Raw genomic sequence first — 23,915 nt, 5'->3', positions numbered from 1 at the left:
CGCTTCTGAAGGGCCAACAGTGACTCAGAGGGGGGCACTGATCTCTCCTGCACCTCGCTGGGGCAAGTGTGGGGTGATACCCTGCTTTGCTGGCTGTGCTCTCCATTTGGGAGGGCAGGAATGGAACTGGGGACTCAGTGCAGAGGTGGAAGCACAGCAGGAAGATCCCCATCCTGCTTATTTCTAAACTAATCCTTTTCTTCCTTGCTGTTCTTACCCTTTTACTTTTTCAGTCCTTCCAGATGGGAGCGTATGGAGATATAAGCCTCAGTGTTTTAAAGAGGCAGCACGCTTGCAAAACAAATACATACATGGTTAAAACTTTTGTTTTCCTTTTCCACTCAGTGCCCTGGTGCTATTTGGACTCTGCAGTGCCAAGCCCATCATCTCTCCCTTTGCAACTGGATACAGGTCAATGAGGCCAAGAGCTCTCCCTTTGCCACCAGAGATGGGCTGTGTTGTCATCTGTCTCTTTGAAGCTTATCCTAGCAGCAGGAATATGCGATTGCCTTCAGTGGGCTCCAAGCTAAAGAACTCATGGCTAGCAAGGTTTGACAGAGGAAGTTCTCCCAGTCTGCAGAACGTGTTGACAAGGACTGTGTGTGGGAGAGCTCCTGTGCTGTTGGCGAGCTCCTGTCCGCCTGTCACTACAAGCACTGTAATCAGTTTGTCAGTGCAACAACCTTGGGAATAGATGATGTTTGCATTGTGTTCTTCTGTGAAAGAAAAATGACTGAATTGGGCTTACGTGGCAAAGTTTTGGTAGCAAGGAGTGCCATCTGTCTAGTAGCTGACCACAAAAACAAATCAGAAACCAAGCGAAACCCATTCAGTGGGCAGGATGCCTGTTGTGTCTCAGGATAATGTGGCAAAGAGGTGATGACAAGGGGTGGTACTCACTGAACTACAAAGCCAACTCGGTGTTGGCTTGTTTGAGTTTAGTTCTCCCCCACTCCCAGCTGCTGGGTTGTCAAGGTGTGGCTGGGACAGGGAGCCAGAGACTGCAGTACTGGGTTCAGAGATGAAATTAGGAGAACTGAGAAATGTAAATGCTTTGGCTGAAGGGAGATCCAGACAGAAATTAGTACTGAGCAGCCAGTTTGGGAAGTGAGCAAACACATGACAGGCACTGGGAGGTGAAGCTGGGAGACCAGGGAGCAGCAGGGCTTTAAGGTGCATCTCCTTTGGTGCAGCGTATCCAAGAACCTCATAATATCACAGGTTCATAGAATTACTAAGGTTGGAAAAGACCACCAAGATCATCAAGTCCAACCCCAAACCACCCCCACCATACCCAGTGTCTGTGTCCCCCAGACTCTTTTCTTGAACACCTCTAAAGATGATTCCACCACTTCCCTGGGCCAGCTATTCCAGTTCAGTACCATTCTCTCCTAGCAGAAGTTTCCCCTGATATCCAGCCTGATATTTCAGTAGCCAGCAGTGCCGCAGACCAGGAACCCTGTGGACTGGGAAGGGCTTCATCCACACTGTGATGCTGAGAACTGGGGCCTATGGCTGATATTTTCTTATCACCAGCTGCATCTGGAAAAGAAGAATCACAACCCAAACCTCAATCTTCTTCTGCTGGCACCATGCCCACTGCAACATCTCCCACTGGCAACTTCTGTGCTGGCATGCAGCCTGATCTGTTTGAACCCTGTACCTTTAATGTAGCCATCAGTGATGCTCCCTCATTGCTTTGCTTTAAAGTTTACTCTGAATCTGCAGACAGCAGGATGGCCGTAAGTCCATAGAAGACAAGGCCACATGTCAAGCAGTGCGTGAAGTCTCCACACAAGTTCCTTGCTTGAGCAGCTGCAATTCAGGGACTGACATTGTGGAGAAACACATCTTTGTGGTCTTTTCCTTCCTTCTAGCGTCTGTTTTGGAGCATTTGCACTCTTCTAGTTTGTTCCTTCTTTCCTGCTTCTTATCAGGCAATGGAGCTTTGCAGGGACCTCACTCAGAGGGTGGAGACACACTGGAACAGGTTGCCCAAGGAGGCTGTGGATGCCCCATCCCTGGAGGCATTCAGGGCCAGGCTGGATGTGGCTCTGGGCAGCCTGGTTGTTGACCCTGCACATAGCAGGGGGTTGGAACTGGATGAGCACTATGGTTCTTTTCAACCCAGGCCATTCTATCATTCTATGATTCTGTGACCTGGTAGGGGATTCCTGGGTGACAGCAAAGAGCAGGACAGTCCCGTAGGGCACTTGTCTCTCATTCTCAGACATCTCTGCTATGGGTGTGATGCTCAGCATAGATGCTGAGGAAGGTACAAATGCACAACGAGATTGAATCAGCTGCTCTGTTAAAAGTCAGGCTGGTCTTTAGGAAAAAAACATTCTCAGAAAGGGCAGTGATGCAGTGGCACAGGCTGCCCATGGGGTGGTGTGGTCACCGTTCCTGGAGGTGTTTGAGGAACATGGAGATGTGGCACTGACGGATGTGGTTAGAGGGCATGGATGTGATGGGGTGATGGTTGAACTCCAGGATCTGAGTGGTCTTTCCAACCTTAATGATTCTATGATTTCATAAAGAAGAGGAAACAGGGCTTTATAAGGTTTATAACTGCCACTGATCATCTCCAGGACCATTCTGGAGATTTCTGGCCCTCACTCTCCTTAGGAGCCTATTGTCAGCCCCAGCACTGCTGCATCAGATGGGAGAGTTTCTGCTACTCCGTGCCTGGCACCAGGTCTGTAAATCTCAGCTCCCCCTCCTGCCTGGCCACCCCAGCAGTACTTAAATCAACCCTAAATGAGCTCTTTTAAGAAAATGTAGGCAATCAGCAGTGAATTATCGTGAGGCACAAGAGCTTTCTTAAAAGCGATGAGCACTTATTGGTCATCTGGACCGCAGAAGGCACAGTTCTTTAAATCAAAGCCTACAGGTCAGCTGGAGCAGTGCCTCCTTCTGTGCTTCCTGAAGCAGATTCTGCCCTGGTGGTTGTCAGCATCTTCTTCTCTCCCTCCTATCTGTTCCTTCAAACCATCTTCTTCGACACGATTCCTGGTGTGTTCTCCTTCCTTTTATCAAACTTGCTTTTATTAGCTGTTTGGTGTAGTTTGCTTTTTTTTTTTTTTTTTTTTTTTTTTAAAGAAAATTCTCAGAAAACAGATTGTTTGGGACCTTTTCATTCACCTCTTTCTGTCTGAGGTTTTGGGAGATAGACAGATAGATGAATTAATGCTTTCATCTCCTTTGTGGAACAAAAAGGAAAAAAATAACATTCTGAAAGATGGCTGTGTTGAGTTCCTGAGTCCAGAATTGGAACTTAAATAAATTGCTACATATCTTATGATCAGTGACAAAATCCTGAAAGTAATCATGACCTGCAGAGCTCCCAGAGCTCTCCTTGCCTTAATGGCTTGGTTGAGTCTCGGGGGGACTCCTTGCCTTCCCTTTCCTTTCCTTCCCTGTACAAGTGAGGGGGACGGTGGGATCAGAGCAGGCTATGTGTAACGAGGAGGCAATACATTCATCATCATCCTGATCTGCTAATTTCTGTGTTGTGCCATAGCAGTGACAGCACTGTAATCTCACTCGGGAAAATCATCACCGTGGATCGCATTCTGTCAAGGAAACCACAAGGTAATGTTGTGACTTGCTTGTTTGATTTTCCTAGGTTTAAAAGCATGTCAGAGCTCCCCCTTATTTTGTATGCGATGTTAATGTCAAGGGAGTTGTGATGGAATGTCATTCCTCCCCAAAATATTTTTCCTGCAAGTGAAAGAGATGCTTTGGTTTAAGGCGAATAAAGTGGAGCAAAGGCTGGAGTTCAGCACAAGAGAAGAGGCTGGAACAGCAGTGGCAGCATGCAGTGATACAGGAGGAAAGGGAGAAAAGGATGGCAGGGTTCTCCTCCTCAGCCCTCAGATACCTTTCTCTCTGACATCTTTTCAATGAAGTCGTTTATCAGTCCTTTCTCAGCATGAAGCCTGCCACATTTGGTGCCTGATTTTGAAGGTGTTTCTCCAGCCTTTGTCACCCTAACAGCACCAGGTCCTTCACCTGCAACGCGCTGAGCCGTGTGACCCCACTGTATAATAACTGGGGTAGAGAAGCTGTGCCTGCTGCTCAGGGAATGCAGTGTCCAAGTGCTGCATTCTGAATGAATACGAAAGGTCTCAAAGCCAGGGAATCTCATAACTTCCCTCAGTTTGGAGTGTATTCCCATGGGGCAGTGAACTGTAGGGCTGCAGCAGCCAGGCTGCTGTTGGGTACTCGAGGCAGCTCCATGCAGGATGCTCCTCTCCCTACAGCTCTGACTGAATGTACAGATATGAACTAGCTTCACTGCATCTGTGGGGTTGGGTTGTGTCTGAACATGAGCAAGAAATAAGCTCCAAATAAGTCATGGAGGCTTCCAGGTGAAGAGTCTACCTACACTGCTGCCATCAGAGTGAGAGAAAGATTTAAGGAGCCAAGACTGATGTAGAAGGCTCCTTGGTCCATCCTGCTTGACTTTCACTGGCCACTCCCAAATGGTGAATTAAATATGGAAGGGATGATGTGCTCTGCAGTTTCTCTTTCTAAACCTAGTGTAACCTCAGAGCAATGACTCAAATAAGATTCCTTCCTCCTCTTCCTTCTCTTAGCTTCATGTCCTGCCCCACTCTGCAAGCTTTTGTTATATATGTCATAGTAGACCCCTGCTCAGCATATTTCATCTCACAGGTTCCTCTTGAGCCAACTTGAATGTGGTTCTGATTTTGAGAGTTCATGTTCTTGAAGCTGCTCCCCTTCCTCCGGAGTCTCCCCAGGACCATTGAGTTGCCACTGAGTGATGCACAAGTATAGCTTTAAGCTTGTTCATTTGGCAGAGAAGAGCAGTTAGATGTGTTCACGTTACATAGGGCACCAGATCTATGAGGAGACATGTGCCACGATGCTAAGAAACCATCATCACCATTATGAATTGGTATCATTGGCTTCTTTTGACAGAAACTGGTGATTTTTTAACCTGCATGTGGGATTTGATGTCTCTGCACAGAGGATATAGGTATATGCCTCGGGCCAGCCCTGAGCAATTACTGAGGAATTACTCTTTCTTGGCTGCTGTGTGGGATCACCACTTTGTTTTGGGATCTCACCAGTTTTCAGACCATGGTCAGGCTAGACAGTTTGAAAAACATTGTGTGACACCATGATGAGGACTTCAGCTGATAATTCATAAGAGGGATGTTCTTGGCTGTTAAAAGATCACATTTCACAACCAAGAGCTTTGCTTTCCACTTTTTAAAATAGTCTTTCTCTTTTCCTAGGATCTCTCTCATGCTCTGTCCTCTAACTATTTGTGTTGAAATGGTCTAAAAATATTTTGTTCTACTTCCATACAAGATTACTTCAGTTCACTTCTTTACTTCTGCAACGGCAGTCATAGAATCATAGAATCACCAAGGTTGGAAAGGACCTCCAGGATCATCCAGTCTAACCATCCACCTACCACCAATATTTCCCCACTAAACCACATCCTGCAGTATAACATCTAAATGTTTCTAGAACACCTCCAGGGTTGGTGACTCCACTGGGCAGCCTGTTCCAGAGTCCATCCACTCTTTCAGAGAACAATTTTTTCCTATTATCCAACCTGGCATCCACTTTTGCTTGGAAAATGTCCTGTTTGGACACCTTCTCTAACTCAGTCCTTCCAGAGTCCAATCTGGCATGTCAGTGCTGTAAGAGTGGCTAGCACGGCACTTCTAGTGTTGACTTAATTATTTTCAGTTAGCCTGGATTTCCAGGCCCGGTTTAAACTGTTCTCGTAGTTTAAAGCTGTTTTCCCTTTCTAATGTCAGAGTCTCTGGAAAGGCCATGTTCTGAAATGTCAGAATATTTGTTCTTTCTTTTGGGGATAACAGGTCAGCGACACCATCAGGTGTTCAACTCAAACTATTTCACTTAAAGGTTGGTCCTTTCCAGTGTCATGTTGGTGTACTCATTAATTCGTATTTCATGCAAATACGGTTTGAAATGTTCGTGATGATCTTAGACAAAGCTACGACACCGTTCCCTTACTTTGCATATTATTTCAGACAGTCCACAGAGAAAAGGTGATTGATGGCAGTTTTACATCAGGGTCCAGCTGGCTGCTCATGAGAAGCGTGGGTGAGCAAGTGCAGAAGAGGCAGAGGTGATGATGTGCCTCTTTAGAGGATGTGTCACTGGTGGGACTTGCTGTTCCATCAAAGCCAACTCAGGATGTGCTTTGAAGTATCACACATTACCCATCTCTACCAACACAGAACAAAATCAAAGGCTTCTGGTCTATTCTTATTATTCTGTAGGTTTCTTCTCTTGGGTTGTACTTATAAACTACCCAACTGATCCGTAAGTTAAAATGCTGATTTTAAGCATCTTGTATTTCATGTGTTTCCTCCGCTGAACTGTTTGCTCCTAGATGTGATCTGATCAGTGGTTATAGAACATAGAAACACAGGAGGGGTGTGTAGATGGCATCTATTAATTTATATGCTTGTTGATTTTTGCAAATAAATGCCATATATCATCCATCCATTAATTTCCATGGATGGCCTGCAAGGCACCAAAGCTTACAAACATCTTAATGGAGATCTTAACTGCAAATGTTTTTTTTATTCTCTGCTTTTCTTTCTCATTTGGACATTCTCCCACATGTTTTCTGACGGTGTCTTTCAGCCATGGTTATTCCTTTTATTTTTATGACTATCAGAAATGGTTGATGTGTGCATGTGGGAATCCTGGGTTTCTGGAAGCTGGAGGTCTGATCCTCCTGACATTGCTAAAATTATTCTGTCAGCATTTGAGAAACAGTTTTAATTGTGTGCATTCATTCCTGTGTCAAACCAACATTTATTTTATTTAGGAGTCTGTAATGTTGTCCTGCCTGTTACCAGTTGCTGTTTTAAATGATCAGACTTCCACATTTGACTTGAATTCTCCTTGTTTTTGGAAGATGTTCTCCTTAGAAATGATTTTAAGTGCTCTTAGTCTCTCTCAAAGGGTTTTGTCTCTCATTTGCTTCTCCTCTGGAGAGAAATTTCCCGTGTTTCATGGGATGTGACTTTCACTGCTGTTATTTCAGAGAATTCTTGGACTGCAGCTGGGTTTGCACTGACAAATTTCAGTGATGATCTGCCTTGTGCAGAGCAGAGCTGGGGAGCTGGGGGGACCTTTATTGCAATCTGTCATGGAATGAGATTACTTTTACCTTGAAAAGGTGATATTTTGGTGTCTTTTTTTTTTTTCTTTTGTCTTTTTTTTTTTTCTCAAACACTTCTTTGGTCTTTGGAAAATCTCTTTTTATGCAACACTGAGTATCCTTCCCTCGCATAAGGACAGGAAGAGGAAACCCAAGAAAATTGACCTCTGGTGCTGCATTGGCCTGAGTGATGGTTTGAAATCCAGATGCTCTATTCCAACTGGGGCCAGAAATTGTGCAGTGACCATTTTGTCTGGAAGTTTCTCATTTTCTGTCGTCCAGTTCTTTGCAAACAAACCTACTGGGGGTTGAATTGGCACGTGCTTGGTTCACTGCCTTGCCGCAGCTCTGCCTTCCTGTAGGTACCAACCTGACCACACTGGGTAGCCTGCCATTTCACAGCTCATTTCTGAGGTTCAAATTTGAAATAAAGAGGAGGAACAATATGATTCCTTCTGTGGTTTTTCCATGTTAGACATTCTTCCTTCTACCCAGTCAACTTACTACACTGCTTCCTATTGTATTTTCTAGGATTCTGTAGCCCTAAGGACACACAGCTGCCTGTGCACAGAGCTGGTCCTCCAAGGTCATGTGTGAATAGAGATTCTCCTTTTCTTGCCACATCCATAACTTTCCTGGTGTTTTAGTTAAGCAAAAACATCAAGCTCTAAGAACGGATGGAACTGGGATCAATAATAACAATTGTATTCTTCCTGATAGCCTCTAGGAGCCCCGGGCAGGAACTAACATTAGAGCACAAATTCAGTCCCAAGTAAATCACTTTCCCTTCTCTCATTATCAGCCATCGTCTTGCAACTCCCAGGCAGTTCTTCAGATATGCCTCTTTTATCTGCAGCCTTTCCCCCTTCGCACAGATTACTTGGAAGGTAGATCATTTTCCCCAGAATTAGCTGCATCTTTCTATCTTCTATCAATACTGTTTCTTCTATGAATCCCCAATCATTTGTCTATCCCACTAATACTGAAAGCCTCTCCAGCTCAGCAGGGGCAAATTTAATTAACCTGCTATCTTCTCCTTCCCTCATCTAGATCATTCATGAAAGTGCCTAATGAGTCTGGGTCTAATGGTTGTCCCAATGGCCTCACACAGCACACATCCCCCTCTCAATACATCAAATAGTTAACATGAAGCTTCAGTAAGGATCATGCAGAGAGTAGTAATCATTTCTCCAATCTAGTATTAGCTCCTGTTTCATGTACCACATCAGTAGTGAGTCAGCTGGTGCCGATTTACATCATTCCTCTGCTTGCTTTGTCCAGTCAATGGGAGATGGAGGTACAGCTGCCTGCCTTGAATTAGGCACTGTGGGGATGTGACAACCAGCTCCCTCAGCACACAGGGTTTATGGATCAAACAGACATCCATCAATGGACACCCCCAGAGCTTCTCCGTGCTCTTTTGGCCAGCCAGTGCTGATGTCTGTTAGCACCTCACACCTGTATGGGTGTATGTGCTTTGCAGGCAAGGGAGATGAGTTTTGAGAACTACTTTGGCAATGACATTTTAGGGCTGACAGCCCTTGGGATGGTTTCTGTTGCACCAGCTGCCCTTGTTTCATTGACCATCCACCACTGCTGTTTCACACACCTTGCTGTTCTCCAGCCAGCCAGAAAAGAGGGGATGCCGTGCTATGCAAACAGGCCAGGATCCCAGGGGGCACAGTGAAGAGGACACTGATCATGTCTGATTTCACTTCCTGCAGCAATTTTAAACAAACCAAGTCATCAGACTCTCCCCAACCCCCAACCCCATCACAGGAAAGCCCAAAGGGACCTTCCAAATCTAGGATTAGCCTGTTCCCTGATAATAGCCTCTGGGCACCAGCAGCTAACATGAGGACTAAGAGCCATGCGTCACCTTCAGCAGGATTTAAACACGTAAGAGGAGAGAAGAAAGAAATAGCTGCCGGATTTTAACATTATCAAATGTCAGGCCACACATTTGGGAATGGAAAAAAACTTAAGGTGACCTCCAGACTGCTGGGAAAGGAACCAGAGTATTTTGATAATGAAGTGGATTTTGGGATTTGGAACACATTTTCTTGAGGATGGAGGACACATGGTGCTTCACTGAGGGATGCCAGCAGGACCCCAGGCACCATCCATCCTGGGAAGAATTGGTGTTCTGAAGATACTTTATCAATGTAGAAGCCCAGTGAAGCCACCAGCAGACCCCATTTTGGTCTGTTTTTCTCAGCTAAAGGTGGAGGTAAGAGGGATGTCAACCCAGATAACGTCTCACAAGAAAAATACCATCAGATACTAAGTGTGGTGAGGGAGAAATGGCAGCACCTGCATTGCAGGTGGAAGGAAGTTTTCCAGAGGATGTATGTAGCACTGAAAGAGCCTCTCTGGCTCTTTTTAATTGAGCAGAAATCATTCCAGGTTGCTTAAATCTACCCCTCTGATACAAACCCTAGGAGAATGCAGAGTGTTCCCTAATTCCCCATATAAGCCTGCATGGGATTTGCTGAGCTGAGCATTTTTCTTAGAGTTTTGCTTTTGGGAGGTGGTGGCACTGGAAAGGTTTACATGCTGAGGCTGTTGTAAAGAGCTTGTTTTGAAGCATGTTGTCTGGACAGTGCCTGGTGGAACCAGCAGGGATTGCTCCTCTTGTCCTTCTTGCTGTCAGAAGCTGCACAAACTATTTCCCCAAAGGAAGGAGAGTTTGCTTCCAGTTTGGCAGGGATAAGAGAGCTGGGGGAAATGAGTAGGCATGTTTTCCTGTCTTCAGATCTGCTAATCTCAAGCTCTGCTGTTGTCACCACAACCGTATGCATGAGCGTGAGAGCATAAAAGTGGTAGCTGAGAACTTAATAGTTTATTTTGTTTAATTACGAGCCCAAGAAAGGCTCTGAAGAGGTATTTGCAGGTTGTGAGATATGAGATATTCTGCCTGTAAAGGTATGCATTCCCTATCAGATGCCATTTTGCTGCCTGATGTCATTGCTCTGACAATAGGCATATCCTGCAGGATTGAGTTTCCCAGTCATTTTGATTCTCTTTTCCCCTCAAACAGCAGTTGCTTGTTGGTCTCCCTCCCAGTGCTGAGGAATGTAAATTAAACAAATAAAGATGGCAAATGAAATGGAAAAGAAAAAAAAAAGTTCTCTTAATATAATGAAATATTAATAGCCACTTAATATTAGGAGAAATTAGTCCTGCTGTGCTAAAACTGCTCTGCATGGAACGATTGAACTGCGGGGTGTAAAGTCTGTGTCCCCATGGAGATGTGCATGTCCTGGCTGTAGGTTGGAGATTGTCTTCAATAAGTTTCATGGTTTGGATCTTTTAATTAAGTAATTCACTTCAGGGCTTCAGGGGCTGAAGCAAAATGTGTTTCTACCACCTCTTTCTCAGACAAGAACGGCCACAGGAAACCAATGCCTTATGTGCCCAAAGTGGGAGGCAAAGGCCATTGATTTGGCAGAAGTCAGTGCTAAGGAAATGCTTTGTTTCCTCTGAAATGATGCTAAATGTTTAAGCAGTTTGCCTATGGGGGCTCAGGAGTAGCACCTCTAGAGGGGGATGTCCCACTGAGGTGAGCCTCCATCCATCAGGAGTGGTTTATGGAAAGTAACAATAATCCAGCTGTGGGCTGACATGCAAGCCTCCCCCTGAAGACTGAGTGTGAGAATGCTGTCAAAATTAGCAGATGAGGTCCTGTTTCCAATTTCTTAGGAATATCATAAAACTGAAGAAGTTCCAGAGACCAAAGGCATAGAAAGACCATCAATTCCAACCAGCCTATTTCCCAGAAAATACTCTTAAACTTCAAAGAATTATTTTACTATTTCTTATTTTTCTCCCCCCCAAACCTAGGGGGATTGTTTTTAAACATATTGCTGTTGCTATTATCTATTAATTATATTGCAACAATGCCAACAAGCCCCAGGCATGGACTAATGTCCTGGTATGATGCATGCAGCCAAGAAAAACACTCTCTGCTGAAGTATCTGGATTTTCAATATTCATTTTGCCTTAATGTCAGGCACTTGCTTTACTTGCTCAAAAATACGCTATTGAATCAATGGGCAGTTATTAAATGGATTAAGAAACAGGCAGCTAAAAGCTCTCAGAATGCAGTTCTAGGAGAATCATTGGCAAACAGGCTGCTCGCACGGTAGCTTTGTAGGCTTCAGCTTTCACCCCCCGTGTATTCCACTATTTTCATGAATGATCTAGAAAATAGATATAAATTAGTTGCCTGTAAAGTTTGCAGCTGACTCAAATTTCACCGTGATAAATAATGATGAAGGCAAGCCTCTAATGCAGAGCGATTGCAGTTGCTTGGTAGACCGGCAATGGTGGAACACCATGAATTTTAATAGGGCGAAATGCTTGGTCATCCATCTCTGAGCACAGAATGTAGGGCACTCCGTCAGGATGGGAGACTGCCTGCTTCAGGGCAGCGGCCCTACAATTGATTTAAGGGCCATATCGGAAAAACAGGTGATTATGAACATTTAGTGCCCTGTAGTGGCAAAATGGATGAACGCGATCTCCGGGTGAAGAGGGGAAGCTGAAGGCAGGATAGGGAGTTTTTATCCACCTTGATTAAAAAGCTAGAATGTGCTGTCATCTACTGTAGCTGGAATGGAAGCTAATGGTCGAACTGAGAGCTTTTGACGTGGAAATCTGGTGCAAATCCCGAATGTTCTATAATGGGATCTTTGAACTTGGGGTGGATGGCTGCTGTGGGAAATGTGGGCAGCTCAGCCATGGGCTGGTGGCAGGAGCTGCTGCCTCCCATGAGGCTCAAGGCTGTGGGCTGGGATCCTTCTCTGATTTCCCTGCAAACAGGAAGGTGTATCATTAGCATCCCATTGTACTCCTGTTTAGCTCAGCTTCGCAGAGCCTGCACATCTCAGGGAAGTATGTTTATAGAGTTGTGGGTGTCGCGTTTCTTATCTGGCAAGTGTGGATGAGAGAGCTGCAGAAAAGCAGGCAAGCATGTCTAATACTGAAACTGCAAAGGAGACAAAGCCAACACCTGATAAAGACGGCGGCGGTTGAATTTGCACGCTTATTAAAAATCAATCCTAGCTTTTATTTTGGAGTGAAAAAATGAGCCATGTGAATATGATGCATGCCTGGAAACAGCAGGGAGGGATGCAAAGAGAGACGAGGGAAAGGAGGCAGGCAACAGCTAGCCTGGCTTGGTGTCCCTATGTGTGAATGGAGGGCCAGATGATCAAGGGACACCGAAAAATGGCCTCTGTTTCCATTATGGAGTTTTCTCTAAGGCAGACCTTCTATGTGATTGCATGGCTCTGGTGCTCTACCATCCAAAGGGATGACATAGTAAGGCATTGGCTTAAGCTGCCCAGAGAGGTGGAGGAGTCACCGTCCCTGGAGGCGTTCAAGAAAAGGGCAGATGTTGCACTGAATGACATGGACTGATTGCAGGCATGGGTTGGTGGTTGGGCTGGATGATCCTAGTGGTCTTACCAACCTTAATGATACCATGATTGCTGGGGTGGAGCACTCTGGTCCTCCAGGAACACATCAAGTTGTGAGCTGGGTAGAGAAATATGATCCTCACCACCCACAAACCTCCACTCTCTTGTTTTCATTTCTAGCTGCTCTTTGAAAAAGTTATGGTGTTGAAAGCTGAAATTAAAATGCCCTTCTTCTCTCCATCCCACATTTGCTCCTGAGCCGCAAAGGTTGTCTGCCTCCATGCTGACAACAAAACTGAGATCATGGGCTATTTTCAGATTATATGGATCAACATTTCCTCCCTGTCTTTCCTAGACTTCCTCCTCTCGTTCCACACTATCTGCAGATGCCAGGTCTTCAGCAAAAGCTGACATAAGTGTTACTTTGGAAGAAAACCAAGAAAAATACTGCCTAGTTCAACGGGGCACTTCCAGAGCTGAAGGTGTGGGGGTGGGATGCGCAGCTGCCAGGTGGGGTGCAGTCCCAGATGGCTGGGGGAGAGCAGGTGTAAATGCCATCTGGAGCTTTACCTCCCCTGTTCTGAGTCACCCTCACAGCGCTGCATTTGGATGTGCAGGAAATTCTGCTTCGGAGTGACAATATTTTGAAGCATTTCAGATACACTTTGGGCTCCATGGGAGATTTAAGCCATCTCAGAAAACAGAGGTTTGTTTTTTTTTTTCTTTGGAACACCTGTTTGTCCCTGATTCTTGACAAATATGACATAGATAATACCAAATCCTGTAGTTTGTGATTCACAGTGCATGTTGTCTCACTTCACTCCTCATGGTGTAAGGATTGCATGATGCCATAGATGATCCTGTCCATGCAGTGTGCTGGATGTTTCCCTTCCATACATTTTCCCTTTTACCCTTTCCCTTTTCCCTTTCCTCTTTCCCTTTCTTATTTTCCTTTTTCCTTACCTTTCCTCCTTCCCCTTTCTTCTTTTCCTTACCCTCCTTCCCCTTTCTTCTTTTCCTTACCCTCCTTCCCCTTTCTTCTTTTCCTTACCCTCCTTCTCCTTCTCCTTCTCCTTCTCCTTCTCCTTCTCCTTCTCCTTCTCCTTCTCCTTCTCCTTCTCCTTCTCCTTCTCCTTCTCCTTCTCCTTCTCCTTCTCCTTCTCCTTCTCCTTCTCCTTCTCCTTCTCCTTCTCCTTCTCCTTCTCCTTCTCCTTCTCCTTCTCTTCTTTCTCCTTCTCCTTCTCCTTCTCCTTCTCCTTCTCCTTCTCCTTCTCCTTCTCCTTCTCCTTCTCCTTCTCCTTCTCCTTCTCCTTCTCCTTCTCCTTCTCCTTCTCCTTCTCCTTCTCCTTCTCCTTCCCCTTTCCCCTTTCCCCTTTCTCCTTTCCCCTTCTCATCCCCGTCACCTTCCCTCTTCCCCTTCCTGTTTAGGCATCCTGTCTGCTCCAAATGCTCTTTGCAGTCCGTGTCATCTAAGAGATAAACCCCATATTAAAAATATGAGGGAAGTTACCTCTTCTTGCATAAACCATTTTAAAGGAGTGGGACGATGTCAGTGCTAAAAACCAACGTGCATTTTAAGGTTTGGGCAGAATTGTGAGCTATGATTATATTTCTGCTTGAGGGAAAGTGGGTATTTGGGCACAGGATTTGTTGCAGCAAGAGGTTTCATGGTAGAATACACAGCCACAGAGTAGATGGCAGATGCAATTCAGCATTTATAAATACGGAGTAATGTATGCTGGCAAACAGCCCAGACCCTCACCTAAACAAACCCAGTGATGGGCTCTGAATGAGCTATTGCCACTCAGCAAAGTGATGTTGGGGATTTTGTGGAGGGCTTTTTGAAAACCTCAGCCTGATGCTGAACGATGTCCAAAATGGCCGACGGGGTTCACGAGCTGCAAGGGACAGAGTGGGACATCTAAACCTCTATAGAGGTCCATGATGAGATTGCACCCTTAGTCCTCCTTCCACATATGGTGGTGAGAAGGACCTGGAAAAGATGCAGAGGAATGGAGCAAAAATGTCCGGAGTGGCATTTATGGGATCAAAGGGAAATAGAAGCCTGGTTCAGGCAGACTCTGGGCCACTGTTTCCATGAAAATAAGGTTTCCCACACCATTTTGTATTGCTGTTCCTTCTCCTTCAGCTCCTGACCATTGCCTCGGAGCGGCCCAAATAAGGTACAGCTCTTCTCATGTTCCTGTGTTATAACAAACTGTGCTCTTCTCTTTCTTATTTCCTAGCCTCGCAGGGAATTACTAGGCTACAATAATTGGTACAAGTGTTATTGTTCTATGGGGACCTCATGACTCCTGCATTTAAATCCCCTGATGTGTTCCCCTATAAAGGATTCTTGTGACCTTTTCTTTGTGAATCTTTCACACCTCCATGGCTTGCAGCACATCTTTGAAATTCAGCAGGAGGAAAACCCTCTGGCTAGAGGGGAGGCTTCATGAAATTCGTATTCAGATTGGCTGAAGTAAAACCCGTTAAATATCACCTTTTCCTTCCTCTCCCTGATGTTGCTGAGAGAAACGCTGGCAAACCACCAAAAAAATGAAGAACCCTGCCCAAACGTTGTTAGTGCTGCTGCCAAAGTGCAGGGAGCACTGGAGAGCCCCTGGCAGGGATGTGGAGCACTGGAGGCAGCCAGGAGCAGCTTTGGCAACTGCCTTGTGAGCACACGGAGCTGCCCCAATAGAGGTTTGAGTTGCACACAGCTCACGTACCAAATCTTGCAGTTCAACCCTAAGCAGTGCTGAAGAATCAGCATTCAGACCCCCCTGGAGATGGGTGAGGAAGGAGCCGAAGAATTGCACATGATCTATCTTGCTTTAAGTTCAAAAATCACATTAAGGGAGCATGATTTAGGTGGAAAAGATGAACACTTGGAAGTCAGGAAATGACACATCTATTGCCTGGATGCATTATGGAATTGACCTTTCATTTCTGACCGCATATGGCGTTCTCTCTGCTGAAATCATTCAGGTTAGAGACTGGATATATTAAAGAGGAGAACTTGCACTGATAAAGGGAATGAAGAGCATCGCAGTCCCAAAAGTTAATGGATATGCATGCAGTCCCAGAGCATGTGGGAGCAGAGACTGTAGTAGTTAGGGATGGGATGCTGGTGCCTGTACATTGCTCCCATGTGCCACTGATGACACACAACAGCTGCCGAGCGCTGGTCTCCCAGAGGAGCACTCACATTGGCACCTTGTACCCCCAAGAGCATCTACGAGGGAATTAGCCACCTATTTTTAGACAGCTGTGATTCAGCACCGGAAAAAGATTGATGTCTTCGCTGTGAGCTGGGATGCTGAACTCCTGCAGCAGGCTGTGCAAATTGAGCACACTTGTTCAGCTGAGCCTGCAGAGGAATGGAGCCCTTTGTGACAGACGTGGAGCTCAAGTGACCCCGTGGAGGGTTTGCCTCCACAGGATCTGACAGCCCGACATCTCCATGGATCTGCAGATGTGTATCAGCCCCCAAATCTCCTGCTGCAGCTGTCTGCCAGGAGTCTGCCCGAGGGTGTGTGCCAGATGGGAGCTGCTCAGCCAGTACTGCTCCAAGCCCTTGCTTTCCCAGAGCTGTAACACACCCGGGTGCTTAAGGGCTGACTCCTGTCTCCCCTCCTTCTCACCCTAAAGCCACTCAGCTGCACCATCACAAAGGTTATGAACCTCTGCATCAGAGGGGCGAGGCAGCAGAAGAGCTGCAGCCTGGGGAGATGCTCATCCAAACCAATTTTCGTTCCTCGTTCAATTCTTAATTCACTTCCAGCTAGAGATGCATGTAAGTGCTGCCCTCCTCCTTTTGGTGCGCCTGTTCTGCTAAAGTTCAACAAGTCCACGGGACAAAGCAGAAGACACTGAAGCTGCTTTGCAGAGTATCTGTCAGAGTTGTGCTGAATTTCAAACAATAGCAGTTCAGAATAGGGAACTTAGCAGCTATGGTGTTTCTGTGCTATAAACAAAGGAAAAATGCTGTGTGCATCAGCAAAAGGCTTTGTATTGTAAAGCACTCCCTTTATGCCCGACCAGGAGAGAATTCAAATGATTATTGACCCTCCGCTGTAGGAAAGCCGCATTATAATATCTCCAAATCAATAGAGACAAGAGCAGAGCGGCAGAGAAAGGCCACGGCTCTGCAAACTGCAGAAAATTGCATTTTGCTTTGGCCTCTTAAAAAGTTTGCAAAGCATCTATTAGAGGCCCCCAGAGCCTTTTCTTTCTAATTGCCGTGTTTGACAATGCAGTTCGCACAGGGGACTGGCGGAAAGACAGATAATGGACCCACTTTAATTGCTTCCCAGTTCCGTGAGTCATAACACTTCTGAGATGGCAAAGGGGAAACGAGGCAGTTTGACTGAAGGAGGATCCTGGCTTTTAAGAAAGCTCTGGAGGAACAAATGCTAAACTCAAAGCCAAACTCTTGGAGAGACTGAAGGTTCCAGGTGCTGGATTTTCTTTCATCTTCTGCTTTTGACTGGGACTATTCAATTAAGTTTTAATCATGTTTGGTAGGGGTAGGTAGGAATGGCTGTTTATCTATGTGGCGACAGAAAGGGCTGAGGGCAAGGCAGGATGGGTTAGGGTTAGGATTAGGGTTGGGGTAAGGGTCCTTGGTTTGTTCAACCCGTAGCAGAGGGAGTGGAGGGTCAGCACTGAGCTCTGCCCTCTGGTGACATTGACAGAGCCCAAGAGAATAGCACAGAATTGTGTCAGGTGGGGTTAGGAAAAGGTCCCCAGGGCTGTGGGAATGGCCCTGAGCTGCTGGAGCTCAGGGAGCATTGGGACACCACTCTCAGCTATAGGGATTGGGTCGTGCTGTATGGGACCAGGGGTGGGACTCCATGATCCCTGGGGGTTCCTTCAAACTTGGGATATTCTGTGGTTCCATGACTTGTGTTATGCCATTGGGCCCCAGAACAGGGACGTGTTTCCAGCAAATGGACTCGGGCCCCAACAGTGTTACATCTGGCCTATTTTGGTCTTATTCTGTGTGGTTGCTTTAACGTGCACCAATGTCAAATGTTAGGAACCTTCCTGTGCCACGACCGTGTCTTGTGCTCATCCCTAAAACTGTCGCTTAGCTCCTGGGCTGACAGAGCCAGGTAATGTTTGTCTGGGGTTACACAGGTGAAACTATCGTGATGCAAGGTTTGGGTGCCCCATAGCACTTGGTGGATTCTACAGCTGGGACACAGCGAGCACAAGCTGGTCCTACTCTGAACACCAGTGATAGAGAAGCTCCTCAGAGGGGAAAGGGCAGGGCAGGACACAATCTCTGCCAAGGGACTGGGAAGAAGGAGGATGCAGCATCAGTGTGACTCCCCAGCGCTGTCTTGTGGTCCTATGGTTTCTCCAAGCACTGCACTGGCTGGATGCTGGTGCCTGCTGGGTGCTGAGCTCAGCCAGGACTGAGCTGCGCAGTGGGAGGAAGACTGGAGAAAAACTATGGGGGATGATTGACAGCAACAGTCTCTGATGGAAAAAGCAAATCCGAGCAGCTCATGAACACCAGGTCCCTAATTAAAGAGCACAGGGTAGCCCTGCCTGTAATTAATTTCCCTATGCTGCTCTACTGGCAGCCGACTATCAGTGCCACTGACTCACAGCTCCTGGCAGCTGCAGCAGCAGCAGCAATGGGAGGGGAAAGGAGTGGAGCAGGATTTGCTCCTAACTTCTGCTCCTATGTGCTGGGAGAAGCTGTAACACATCTTGATTGACTGGAGGCAGAGGAGAGCCCTGTTGTCCAGAGGGGTTAGCACAGGGCAGGGTGGTATTCATATGCATGGCTTGTTTTCTGCTGGCTGCTTCATGTTCTCTCTTTCTCTCTCCATGTATACATATATTTATTATGGGCTTCCCTCTTCTGTCTGAGGCTGCAACAGAAGTGTTGTCATTGTGATACTTCTCCCACAGGACCTGTGCTTTGCATTCATTCTACTGTGAACGTGGCACACATCTATAAGGTGTGGGGGATGCATTTGGGTTGTGGTTGGATATTCCCTGAGTAGGCTGCAGCCCCGGTGCTATTACGGGATGGGAATTGCTGGGGACTCTGCAGCAGTGTGATGTGGCTGCCATACTACCTGTCACCCCAGTCCTGGATCATGGAAGAGGTTCCAGAAATGCTTATTCCTCTGCTACAACATTTCATTATCAGCTGGAGAGGAATTGGGTTGGTCACAGGGATGCTGGCATTGTTCTAATTTCCCAGGAGGTTCCTCTTGGTGTGACATGTCTACAGCAGGGGATTTCAGTTGTCTCGTGTTACTTTGCTCCCTACAATGGAACGTGATATGTCAAAACATGACAAGCCAGCCAGAATGTGTCATAATACTGCACTCAACACACTGCCTTCCAGGGATGCTCAGCAGCTAATAATATCAGGCTCAAATTATCTCTGCATGCTGAGCTGTTATTTTCCTCCCATGTTAAGCGTGATGTATAGGAGTCTCCTGTCTATGTTAGACTCTTGAATCAGCACAGATTGATTAGCTGCACGTGGTGAATTATTTTGACTAGATGGAAACTCAGGCTTAGGATACCAGACTTTCGTGACAAAAGAAGCAACCACCATCCTGCCTTCTTTGATAGCTGTTTGTTCTCTTTTTCCTGACTTTGTGAACTCTGGTATTCTACCTTCAAGTGTAATGAGGCATCAAAATGCCTGAACATCATGTGCAGCCTTTCAAGGAAGAGAAAGCCTCCCACAGCTGTGGTGTGTGCCTATGCTGGGACTCCCCAGTGAGAGGGAGGAGAGCATCCCTTTGCCAGAGGTGCTGTGATGAGCTGGGAAGGAAGCACACGTGTCCCTGCTTGCACGTGGTATTGCACAAGTGGAGCTTCCCACTGCTATGGTTGCTGCCCATTCATTTTAGCTTCAGCACGTGGTTTAGAGAAAGCAATCTAATTACTCGCTTTTAATTGTAATGGTAAAGTATTGCTGAAACTGTCCCTGTTCACAGTGACTGTTTCTCAGGTCCCCTCTCAGAAGCTGATGTTAGCTGCATGGCTTCTGCCCATCTCTGCCCATCTTCCACGCCCATCCCAGGCGCAGTGAATCAAAAGTCAAAATACTTCATTGTGATTTGAGGGCCCATTCAGCCCGGCTCCTGAGAAGGCAGGGGGTCATCACCATGGGAAAACATTCTTCTCAAGGGCTCTTCAACCCAAGTGGGCTGCCTGCAGTTCTTGGGATGAGGAAACCTACTTCTGCCTTGCAAGCTCTGAGGAATCCCTGAATCAAGCCTCACATAGGATTTCCTCCAGGAAGAGCACTGCCCTCTGGAAAACATGCTCTTTTCACCTCTTCATCAATGCCAGAGTTTCAGGGGGGAGGTAGGAGAGAGAAAGGGAAGCAAGAGTGTGTGGTGCAAAGGTCTGATTGGTGTTGAAGGAGAAGGAAAGGGCACTCTTGGCTCTGAGACTTCTACAGGCAGTTCTGACCTGTAAGTTATTCTGAGAATCCCCTGCAGTTATGTCTTGCAGGAAGACTGGATCAATCAGAAATTGTTCATGGAAAGTCACAAAATCTTGCATTTTGAGTGCAGGAAACCAAGGAGATAGCAGCAGTGGATGGGACACAGAGTGGCATAGCGTAACCCAGGCAGGTACCTTCCCACAGGCTGAATTGTCCTAAATGTTCCTGTGACAGATAAATAGCCCCAGGGAGACAGCTGCAGGTAAGCACCTTGGAATCAACTTTCCATTAGCTGTGTTTCCAGGACTGACGGTGCAAATACGTAGTGAAGACGGGCTTATTTCTCTGACCAAAGTCAGATGCCTCCCAGATGTGAATGGCTGAGGAGGTGCTCAGGATTTCTCACTATGACTGTGTACTGTTTTTAACTGTTGCCTTGAGCGGTAGAAGATTTTTAATTCTTCATTTTAATCGTTTGGCTCCCCTGGCACATGTTGTTTGTGGTTAATGGCAGCGTGCTGAGAAGGGTGATTTTCAGGCTTATCTGTTAGTTACAAAGAAAAGCACTCTCCTGCGATCCTGGCTAATTTTCATACTATTTCTGTTGTCCTTTAGGAAGCAAACTGCTGATTTTGGTGCTTTGCTTGAACATCCAGTCAGAAGTGGAGTCTTGCCCTGGAGCGTGTGTGTGCTACAGTGAACCGAAGATCACAATAAGTTGTCAGCAGCAAGGACTGACAGCAATCCCCACGGAGATACCCATCCAGAGCCAGCGCATCTTCTTGCACAACAACAAGATAACCCTTGTGAGGTCCACCAGCTTCACGTCGTGTCGCAACATGACAATTCTTTGGATCCACTCCAACAACATCAGCCTCATTGAGCCTGGAGCCTTCTACGGACTCAACAAACTGGAGGAGTTGGATCTCAGTGACAACACGAACCTGAAGTCTATCAATCCCGTCACTTTCCGTGGTCTTGTTCACCTCCACACCTTACATCTGGATCGTTGTGGGCTCATGGAGCTCTCCACGGGGCTTTTTCGAGGGTTGTTTTCCTTGCAATATCTCTACCTTCAGGATAATAACCTGCAGAACCTGCTGGATGACACCTTCATAGATCTGGCGAACCTCACCTACCTGTTTTTGCACGGTAACAAAATCAAGAGCTTATCAGAGAACGTCTTTCGTGGGTTAATCAACCTCGACCGGTTGCTTCTGCACCAGAACAGAGTCAGCCTGGTCCACCGCCGGTCTTTTCACGACCTTGGGAAAGTGATGACCTTGTATCTGTTTAACAACAACCTGACCGTGCTCACAGGGGAAACCATGGCACCCCTGGTGTCCCTCCAGTATCTGCGCTTAAATGGCAACCAATGGATCTGTGACTGCCAGGCTCGGTCTCTCTGGAATTGGTTTAAGCAGTTTAAAGGGTCATCTTCAGAGCTGGAGTGCCACCTTCCACCACGCTTGGCAGGGAGAGACCTCAAAAGGCTGCAGAGCTCTGACTTGGAAGGATGCATCGACTCTTTCAACCAGATTCGAACGAGCGTTTTTAGCACTAAGACCAGATCTGGTAAACTGGCCACCGGGAGTCCACCTCTCAGCTCCCATGATGGCTCCATGAAGTGCTGCCAGTCAGAAATGGATAAATCTTTTATATACGAAGCTAAAGGCAAGGCAGGTCCTTCTTCCCACAGCAGCCGGCCGTCCTCCAACAACCCTCTCAAGGATAAGGAGAACATGTCCAAAACCAAGTACGTTGAGACGGACCCTTCCAAAAACGGCAGCAACAAGCAGATAAACGATTCCCCTTTTGGGACCTTCCCCAGCATTGTAGACCCTCCATTGACCAAGTTGAGACCAGAGTTTCTAGAGCCTATTGAACCTTCCACAGTCCCAACCAAAAAGAGGCAGGGCTGCTCTAAAAAGAACAAATCAAAGGCCCAGTGCCGCCTCACCCAGCAAGGAAACAGCTCCACGTTACAGCTCAGCCTAAGCCTTTTGATCCCCCCTTTGGTGTGGAGCTTACTGTTACTCTGCTAAAATTAACTCTTTTTCCTGGGTTGATGACACTTTAATACTAGACTTTTGCTGACCTCCATAAATGTTGCAAACAAAAGCAAACTACCATCCGCCCCGAGAAAGCTTTGTTACACAAAAGTTAACTGGATGCCTTTATATAAAAACAAAACACACACACACAAACAAAAAAAACAACACAAAACAAAAGCAAACAAAAAAGACAAACAAAAAGATGTACATAATTTATTTGTCCTGATACCTGTGAATTATACCTTTGGTCTTCGGAACTGCACTTACTCACAAAGCAGGTTTTGCTACAGCAGATGAGAAAGAAATATGGTTTATTTACAGGAAAAAAAAAAAAAAAAGTGTAAGAAATGGTCTGAAAAGAATGTCTGAAATCTGTTTGTAACTTGACATCACACTGAACAGTATTGCAGGTTCCCATTTGCAGAGGTAATGAATTTGATGCTGTTTTAATCCTATGTTTATGAATATTGCAGTTTTTTCCGTATCCATTCCATCACACCATGTTTACGGGCAGCATTTGTTAAAGAATGCTACCTTTTCCTTCACAAGATTGCAGTATATATAGATATGCATTTTATTTTACTTGTGTACAAGTATAAAAAAAAATATAAAATAAAGATTTCTTTTTCCTAAGTGGTTGTCATCTGCAAGGGACAAAGCACGGCTAAAAAGCTGAAAAATTAAAAGGGTGTTGAGTAATACCCAATCTGAAAGCTAGCTCAGCATTTAACATGACAGTAATAAATAAGACATACTCGGCACAGTTATGCAAGCTTTAATTGGTGCCAACGAAGGGTTTGTTTGCACAAAGCTCTCTCTCCTGGTGCTCCTGCTTCCCTTTGAGCTGTCCCATATGCTCCCCCAACGCCATTCATATTTCAAGATGCTCAGAATAGTAGGACTTTTTAGCTGGAGCTGAAGACTCCAGGTTGGAGATAGAGGTGAATAACCTCTAGAAGTCAGATAGGGACCTCGAAGTATTGATGTCTACGCATGCAAGATCAGTCTGTCACAGACAGGTGGCATGCAGTGCTAAATGGGAGGACCTCGTGCTCAGGCACTGCCCAGAGAAGAGAAAGAACGTTGTTCCAGGTGTACCCAAGGCCCTGGGAACATGTGATAGAGGAATATTTGTGCAAGTGAGGCTGAGGGTCTCCAGGCTTCCTGGGCATCAGTGAGGTTTGCAGCATTGGGATTGGTGTTGAGCATCACAGAAGAGCTATGCATGGAGGAGGGAAGGAGAGAAGGATAACAGCAGGGCCACAGCTTAGTACGAGCCTGACTGTATGCTGATGGCGAGGAGGAGGAGGAGAAGACAACCACAGGAAGGAGGGAGGCAGGGTGGCTGTGTGGCAGCATGAAACTGGGATCCCAGTAGAGCTGCCTGATACCCTTATAACTCCATGACCAACACAAGCACTGATTTCTGCAGCTAAGTCAGGCAGGTTTCTGTTCAAATGCATTGCTCAGCCCAAAAGGTGAAGCAGTATCAGCAGAACAGAATTCAGTATCCTGTGCTGGGATTCACAAATGCCTTGATACAGCCCTGACAGTCCCTCTGCCTGCATGCATGTCCAGTTTGTGTACACACAGGTGAGTAATCAGCACCTTGCTGGCTGCTTTCTGCCATCCTTGCTTGGATTTGTCCCCTTCATGCCAGTGCTGAAGGATTTTCTGAGATACTGCATGCCTGAGGCAGGAGCTGTCTTAAAACACCTGAGAGCATCTTTATGAGTCTTGAGGGGTTCAACTCTATAGCTGAAACTGAAGCACAGTAGCAGAGAACAGCTCAGCCTGGCTTGGCTGCAGGATCAACACCA

At 46.3% G+C, this 23,915-nt stretch overlaps 1 protein-coding gene across 1 annotated transcript in view; it reads left to right on the top strand.

Moving 5' to 3' along the window:
• RTN4R (reticulon 4 receptor) overlaps positions 1-23,915 on the top strand; it is a 64,444-nt gene extending 40,529 nt beyond the window's left edge. The window contains exon 2 of the mRNA XM_048964610.1: positions 20,657-23,915. Within this exon, the coding sequence (XP_048820567.1) occupies positions 20,657-22,086 (1,430 nt within the window). The 3' untranslated portion in view covers positions 22,087-23,915. The remainder of the gene's footprint in view (positions 1-20,656) is intronic.

Source organism: Lagopus muta, chromosome 17 (genome assembly GCF_023343835.1).
Source record: "Lagopus muta isolate bLagMut1 chromosome 17, bLagMut1 primary, whole genome shotgun sequence".
Classification (NCBI taxonomy): domain Eukaryota; kingdom Metazoa; phylum Chordata; class Aves; order Galliformes; family Phasianidae; genus Lagopus; species Lagopus muta.
This window is presented reverse-complemented; position numbering and strand designations above follow the sequence as displayed.